The sequence below is a fragment of the Molossus molossus genome, unplaced genomic scaffold, assembly GCF_014108415.1.
Source record: "Molossus molossus isolate mMolMol1 unplaced genomic scaffold, mMolMol1.p scaffold_m16_p_4, whole genome shotgun sequence".
Lineage (NCBI taxonomy): Eukaryota > Metazoa > Chordata > Mammalia > Chiroptera > Molossidae > Molossus > Molossus molossus.
The window spans coordinates 33,875,562-33,883,826 of record NW_023425377.1 but is presented as its reverse complement, the minus strand read 5'-3'; the positions used below and the strand labels follow the sequence as shown (position 1 = coordinate 33,883,826).

At 46.1% G+C, this 8,265-nt stretch overlaps 1 protein-coding gene across 4 annotated transcripts in view; it reads left to right on the top strand.

The window, feature by feature from the left end:
• The first annotated feature begins 3,753 nt into the window (after window positions 1-3,753).
• UBE2D2 (ubiquitin conjugating enzyme E2 D2) overlaps window positions 3,754-8,265 on the top strand; it is a 64,505-nt gene continuing 59,993 nt past the window's right edge. For 2 of the 4 annotated variants that reach the window (XR_004956398.1, XM_036239841.1), the window contains exon 1: window positions 4,058-4,260. Coding sequence is in view for 3 of the 4 variants with exons in the window: in XM_036239841.1 (XP_036095734.1) it covers window positions 4,237-4,260 (24 nt within the window). In the remaining variant the exon portion in view is untranslated. Of the gene's footprint in view, window positions 4,261-8,265 lie in introns of all 4 variants that reach the window. The other 2 variants (XM_036239844.1, XM_036239845.1) reach the window with 2 other exon arrangements.

Sequence of the window (8,265 nt, the reverse complement as noted above, 5' to 3'; positions counted from 1 at the left end):
AAGGGTCCAGGGGTCAATTCCTGGTCAAGGGCATGTACCTGGGTTGAAGGCTCAATCCCCAGCTCTGGATGGAGTCATATGGGAGGCAACCAAGAATCAGGGCACATACAAGAATCAATCAGTGGTTGTTTCTCTCTCCTTTCCTCTCTAAAATAAATAAATAGCCCTAGCCGGTTTGGCTCAGCAGTTGGAGCGTGGGCCTGTGGACCAGAGAGTCCTGGGTTTGGTTCCCGCTAGGGGCACATACGTAAATAAATAAATAAATAAAATAAAATAAAATAGGGACTTCTGGTCAAGATGGCAGCATAGGTAAACGTGGTATCACGTCCTCCCAGAACCACATTAAAGTTACAATTAAACTACAGAACAACTATGACTCAAAACCGCCTGAAATCAAGCTGAATGGAAGTCCTACAACTACGGAATTAAAGAAGCAGCCACATCGAGACTGGTAGGAGAAGCAGAGGCGCACCGAGGCTGGCCCCATACCCACGTATGGCGGATAAAAATTAGGATTCCTCAGCTGGGAAGTTCCTCCCTGAGGACTGAGGGGTCCCCGTCTCACACCAGGTGCCCTGCTTAGGGTTCCAGTGCCAGGAAGATAAGTCCCCATAACTTCTGGCTGGAAAAACCAGCAGGAACTGAGGCTCAGGGAGGCTGAGGCGGCTGGAGCCTCCAGGCAGCTCCTCTTAAAGGGCCTGCGCATGGAGTTATCGGACTCTCTCCCTCTAAGCTTGGAGGGGAGGCAGCTCAAGGGGCGCCAGACACATACAGGGAAGAACTGAGCTGTTTGGCATTGGAGCGAGAGCTGGAGAGGGGGCTTTCTCCTGGACAGACGTACTGTCAGAAGCCTTTGTTACTTTGGTGAGCCCTTCCCTGGGACGGCAGACAGCCGCCATACCTGGGACTCCAGCAACCTGGCTCACACTGTTTGCCCCGCCCTGGTGATTCCCTGAGGCCCCGCCCCACCCAAGCTGTTGCCAGTTGCTTAACCATAGGATTGGCCTGTCTTGGATCCTGCTTCAGGTTTTCCTAAATTCTTTCAAACAAGCAGCATTTGGTCTCAGCTAGCCCCATATCTCTCGTTAAGTAGTACATACAAACAAACACAGGGAGGCAGCCAAAATGAGGAGACAAAGAAACAGGTCCCAAATGAAAGAACAGAACAAAACCCCAGGAAAAGAACTAAGCGAAATGGAGATAAGCATCTAACAAATGCTGAGTTCAAAACAGTGCTTATAAGGATGCTCAATAAACTTAGTGAGAACCTCAGCAAACTTAATGAGGGCCTCAAGAGCCTAAAAAAGGACCAGTCAGAAATGAAGGATGCAAAGTCAGAAATGAAGGAGGCACTAACTGAAATAAAGAATAATTTACACAGATTCAATAGTAGAGTAGGTAAAGCCAAAGAAGCAAACCATCGATTTGGAATATAAGTAAACAAAAAACACCCAATCATAACAGCAAAGAGAAAAAAGAATCCCCAAAAAATGAGGATAGTGTAAGGAGCCTCTGGGACAACTTCAAGCGTGCCAACATTCGCATCTTGGGGTGCCAGAAGGAGAAGAGAGAGAACAAGAAATCGAAAATCTATTTGAAACAATAATGGCAGAAAACTTCCCTAACTTGGTGAAGGAAACAGACATACAAGTCCAGGAAGCACAGAGAGTCCCAAACAAGAGGAACCCCAAGAGGCCCACACCAAGACACATCATCATCAAAATGCAAAAGTTTCAAGACAAAGAGAGAATCTTAAAAGCAGCAAGAGAAAAGCAGATAATTACCTACAAGGGAGTTCCCATAAGACTGTCAGCTGATTTCTCAAAAGAAACTTTGCAGGCCAGAAGGGAGTGACAAGAAATATTCAGAGTGATGAAAAGCAAGAACCTACAACCAAGATTATTCTATCCTGCAAAGCTGTCATTCAGAATCGATGGCCATATAAAGAGTTTCCCAGATAAGAAAAAGTCCAAGGAGTTCATCACCACCAAACCATTATTATATGAAATGTTGAAGGGTCTTCTTGAAGGAAAAGATAAAAAATATGAACAAACAAAATGGCAATGAATACATATCTATTGACAATTGAATCTACAAACAAAATGAATAAGCAGAACAGAAACTTTCTCATAGATATAGAAAACATTTTGTTGGTTGCCAGATGGGAGGGGGTTTGGGGGAAAGGGTGAAAAAGGTGAAGGTATTAAGAAGTACAAATGGGTTGCTAGACTGACAAAACCTCAAAGGGAAGGGGGGTTTGGGGGGTGGGAAGAAATAAACCAAAGAACTTATATGCATATATGCATAACCAATGGACACAGACAACAGTGTGGGGAAAGGCAGGAGAAGGGCGGGAGCGGGGAGGAGGGGGTCAATGGGGGGAAAATGAGGAACATCTGTAATATATTCAACAATAAAGATAAAAATTTTTTTAAAAAAACACATAAAAATAAAATAAATTAAAAGAAGCACTGTACTAATTGGGGCGGGGTGATGCTCTAACCACTTAACCACACCAGCCAGAGCCAGTGGGCATTTTTGTACCTCTCCCCTCACATTTATTAGAAAGAAAAGATTTGGGGCTGTGGAATGTTCCTCTTCACCTCCAACCTCAAACACATCCTGGATGATTGTATACAGTTTTTCCCTCCTCTGACTCACTGAGTCCACAGTGGCCCTGCACCATTGGCCTAACTTTACTCAGTAGGTGAGGCAGTATAAGTTTTGAAACTGCCCTATTGTGTGACTTTTGGCAAGATCTTTCTCTTAGGGGCTCCAGTTTCTCCTCTTTAAATTCATGTTAGAATCAATGATCTTCGAGGAAAAAAACACAGATTTAGAGTCCAAAACCTCAGGGTGCACTTGAGAATACGGCATCACCTCCCAGTAAAAACTTCCTTACTAATCGTCTGTGTAAGTGTCTCAGGCAAACCTCCCCCACCCCGACCCCCCACCTCCATCCCGCCCCAACTGGTACAGTACTTGTTTTATTTTATTTATTTTAGAGAGGAAAGGAGAGAGAAACAACCATTGATTGATTCTTGTGTATGCCCTGACCAGGATCGAACCCGCAACCTTGGATTATCGAATGTCGTTTTCAGCAACATCTTGGCGAGGCCATTACAGTGCTTGTTTGTAACAATCCACCAAGCAGAGTGAGGTCTCGGCACGTCTATGACTGAGGCACGTTCAAAATGTCATTTAGCTTTGCCTCTGATGGAAAAAGCCATTTTAGGGCTGCCGGCTACGCTCAATGCACTCATTCCCCGTAGGTGCCGAAGATGCGTCTTCGAGGCAGGGAATCTGGCGAGTCCTAGCTTTGCCATTGTGGAACTGTGTGACCTTGGACAAGTCCCTTCCTCCTTCAGGAACGTTGCGGTGGGCCTAAGTGCCTCCTCCTGGGTCGGTCTATGCTTTGGGGACCCTCAAGCGACCTGAAAAAATTCGACTTTACACGTTTATTGATCTACGAAGACACTTGCGGGGAGGACCAGAAACAAGGGACTACAGGGTCTCAGGGAGCGAGCATCCCCGACCCGCGCAACGGTTCTCGCGAGATGTCCTCTCTGCGCTTCCTGGCGTCATCCTCTCGGCGGCCGTGGCGGCGGTGGCGACGGCGACGGCACGTAAGACACTCACAGGGGCGGCCCGTATCCCTCCGCCGCCGGCGCAGCCCGGCCCTCCTTCCCCTGGCTCGCCAATCCCCGCGTCTCCCGACCTGCCCCTCGGCCTGGGCCCACCCCGCGCTCGGGCGGCCCCACCCCGGCGGCGCCGCCCGCCTGTCCGCCCGCGCGTCCCTCGGTCCACCTGCAGTAGGCAGTCAGTCTCTCCGGCTGTCCGTCCGAGAGGCTCCGACAGAGACGCCGGCTGAGCCCGAGGCCTGGGCTCCTACTCCCCGGCGGAGGGATTCGCGAGGCAGAGGAGGCGGCGCTGAACTAAGAAGGAAGAGGCCCCTACCGCGGCGGTGGCGGTGGCGGTGGCGGTGGCGGCGGCGGCTGCTGGGGCGGCAGCGCATAAAGGGGCCGCCGCCGGGTGATGCGGTGACTGCTGCGGCAGGCTCAGGAGCCGAGTGGTCCTCGGCCCCTCAGTTGGTTCCGCCGGATCCGCGCTTCCGAGCTCTCCATCTTCTCCAGTCGACCCGTGATCACCGAGGCGGCCTCGCGCCCCCTCACCCCTTCCCCGTCCCTCCCCTGTCCCCGTCCCCGCCCCGGGGGCGGCCGCCACCCGCCTCCCACGATGGCTCTGAAGAGAATCCACAAGGTAAGCGCCGGAGGTCGGCTGTGGGTTCGGGCCGCTGGGCGGGCCAGCTGAGCGGGCTGCGGCCTGCACTTCTCGCCGTCACCTCCGCCAGGCTTGCGGTCTCTTCGGACACGGCTGCAGGCGGGGGCCTGGCTGGGCGGCCTCACACCCCACTCCCAGTGATGGCGCCCGTGGAGGTCCGGGCTCGCACCCCGCACTTAGGCGGGAGGTGCGCTCGTCCGCTCAGCGTTCGTCCCCAGCCTCCTTTCGAGGCTCTGCGTGGTGTGGAGTCCCAGGGCCTCTCTCTGGCCTGGGACTGCTGCGCTAGAGGGCCCATTGTCCCGGCTTGTCGGGAGGGGGGGCTGGGGCGTTGGGCGGCCCTTTCGACAGAGGTCGAAGGGGCTCGCCCCCTCTCTGCCCGTTCTCCACCCCCCGTCCCCCGTCCCCCGTCCCCGTTCCTGGCTCCCAGCACTGAACCGCCTGAGCCTGGGGCCCGAATTTCAGACAGACGGAGGAAGCCTTTTTGTCCGATCCACAAGTATTTCTTGAGTTATCTCACCTCTTGGCGGCCGCACACTTAGGCCCACTCCACTTGTCCAGAAACTGTTAGAGTAGGAATTTCAGAAGGAAAAAAAAACCGAGTCTTTTGTGGGAAGAGGGAAGTAGAGGGAGAAGCATTTTATTCCTTAAGATTGTCAAATGTAGTCAGAAACTAACACTTCAGGTTTGCAGGAATGGATCTAATAGAAAAGCTGTTAAATTGGCAAGGGTGGAGGTAGAAACCAGAACATTGAAAACCACTGGAGAAATTACGCAATTTCCGTTTACAGTTTAAATTAGGTGATATGTTCAGAGAGACCCTTTTAATTTAGAAGAGATTTTACTAGATTTTTACATTAGAAAGGACTTCTTTGCCCTTTAAGACAAAGGGTTATACGGAGGTTTTCCTAATACAGCTTCTAGAATACAGGCTTGGCTTAAAAGTTAGGGTACTCCCCTCTACTATTGTAACTTCCTAGTGCTTTCCAATATGTGTGTGTGTGTGTGTATGTATGTATGTATGTATGTATTTATTTTAGAAGTGAGGAAGTGCCACTGGTGATTTTTGTATAATTTTCACTTGGCTGTATTAAACCTAGCCATTTAGAAGTAGATCCTGGGATTATCTATCTGTCCTGAACGATGGGGTGGAGATGCAAGGGGAAGACAACCAGTTTTCACCTTGCCTTAAACTCTGTTAAAATGCAGATTGTTGGACAATTTAAACACTTCAGCTCAGCAGCTGGTCCTCATTTCATTCTTGATCAAAGACCTTTAATGTGAAGTTAATCCCAATGGATACTGTAAATTAGGTTAGATCCTTACCAAATTCTTTTGACTTCTTTGAATTCTAACAAATGAAAAAGGGCAGACTTTAGAAAGAGTAAATCTTGAACTGAAATGAAGCAGGTTATTTGTTAAAAGAAGCTTGAATCTTAAGCAGAGATGTCTTAAATAACTATTCAAAGGGCAGGAGCACACTGAGGAATGGTAATCCAAGTAAAAACAAATATATACATTTTTCAGGCCTTTAGGAGACTAGGTTCTTATAGAAGCTAATTGGGAAGTTGTCAACTTGAGATTGTGCCTGTGGAAAATTGTGCACTTATCTTAATACCTGAAGAGGAGTGAGTATAATGGGATAACTTGCAGTCAAGAAATGTAATCTCTACATTGATTGATACATGTGTTAACTTTTTTCAGAGACGGGGATAGCACTCAAAACATGCATTTAAAAATTTTTTTTTTTCTTTTTGGTACGTGCCCCTCATGGGGACCGAACCTGGGACTCTCTGGTCCGCAGGCTCCAACCACTGAGCCAAACCGGCCAGGGCATGCATTTTAATTTTTAAAATATACTTGCTCCCAGTAATGTGGTTTCTTTAAGTTATATATTCTCTAGATTTTCTCTAAAATATGCCTTTATAAAAATTTTAATAAGGATAATCAAGTTTAGACAATGATAATTTGAACTTTTAAAACTCAATATTAACCTTTTATCTTCCTGGTTTATTACCTAGAGCCTTTCTTAAGTATGGTTCAGCTTCTGAGATTGCCAGGGATTAGAAAAATAAATTTTATTTTTGGTATGCTAGTCAATAAGATTCTGAAAACAAAATGGAGGTCCGTCTCCCCCCCCACCCCCCCAGCTTTTTGTATGACACCAGTTTTAAGTTGCGGACTTAGCTAGGTATGGATGAAGTCAACTTATCCTCAGCTCTAGTAATGTATCTACAATGGAATCCCCAAAAGTCTTAGGTTTAGGTGACTTATATAATTGACCTTGGCATTGAACCTTCCCAGTTACCATTCTCTGGAAAAATAGTTCTACCTAACTACCCTCTCAACTATCATGAACTGCTGCATTGGGGTTCTGATAAAATTTTGCTAAAAACAAGTACATTTGACATGTGGCACCTTGAGGAATTAAATGTCTTGTTTCTTTGACAGAGGAAATAGTGTTCTGTGAATTTGACAATGCCGTGTCTTTTTTGGACAAAGCTTTTTGATGGACTTCATTTTGATATACACTTTAAGGTCTCCTGACCTATGCTTTAACAGTTTACCAAAGAGGGTCATTATGAACACCCAATGTGTTTTGTGCAGGGATTGGGACCTTCTGGGATTGTTTGTATGTACAACAAATGGCCCCAGCCTGCTATGTTTTGAGATTTTCTTCTGACTTTATAGGTCTTGAGCTTTGATTTTGATGCTTTGAGTGTTTGCCTCTAGCAGCACCACCCCCCAGCCTTTTTCCAGTTGGCTGCATCTCATCTGTTGTGGGCTGGGAAACCAGATCATGGAGCTTATTAAAATTATGTCTAAAATAAGATCCAGTAGGCTCTGAATGAAGAGGGCTTCTTCATGTGTTTTGTGAACTGTGTGGTCTCTTTGGCTGATCAGAGACCTTTTTAACTTGCTTCCTGTTTTTCTTCTTTACTTTTGTTATACATGTGCAGGAAGCTTTTTGGTGCTTTTACAGTACCATAATATTGAAATACAGGGTTAATTTCTTTATTTTTGGAAACAGTAAAAGGCTGGATATTTTAGTTCTTTGAGGAGTTGAAGACAGAATACTAAAAATACTTTCTTAACAGTAATAGTGCCTTGTACATTTTAATAGTATCCTGCTAGTTATAGTTAACATTTGTTATATACAGCTTTAATGCCAGGATCATCACTTGATTTAGTCTATTTCTTTCTTTCATCCCTCCCACCCCCCCAGTATGTTTTTATTGATTTCAGAGAGAGAGGAAGGGAAAGGGAGAGAGGAAAAACATAGATCTCCTGCATGTCTCCTACTGGATGGAGCCTGCAACCAGGGCATGTGCCCTGATCGAGAATAGAACCAGCGAACTTTTGGTGCATGGAATGATGCTTGACCAACTGAGCCATACCTGCCAGGGCTTGATTTAGTCATTTTCTATATTGAAGATTTAAAAAAATTATCTTTCAATTACATTTAACATACAATATTTTTATTAGTTTCAGATGTACAACATAGTGATTAGACATTTATATACTGTACAAAGTGATTTCCCCATAAGTCTATTATGTATCTGACACCATACATTGTTATTACAATATTATTGTCTGTATTCCCTATGTTTTACATCCTCGTGACTATTTTTCTAACTGGCAGTTTGTATTTCTTAATCCCTTTCACCTTTTTTCAGCCATTCTCCCTAATGCCCTTCTCAGTGACCATCAGTCAGTTTGTTCTCTGTAACTATGATAAAGATTTTTATGGCAGGCTTCTTTTAAGGACACTTAAGAGGCAATAAATAAATAAATTAATAAAGTTCTCAGTAAAATAAAGATTTCAAACCCTGATGACTGTAATGGCCAGGCAGGTAACCACAGTAAGCAAAGAGAATTGGGGGTGGGCAGGAAAGCTAGAAATTGCATGTGCTATCAGAAGAGGGCAGCTGCTGCTCAGCTCTCTCCAAATGTTGCTATTGCCAGAATCTGGGGGCCTAATGTTGC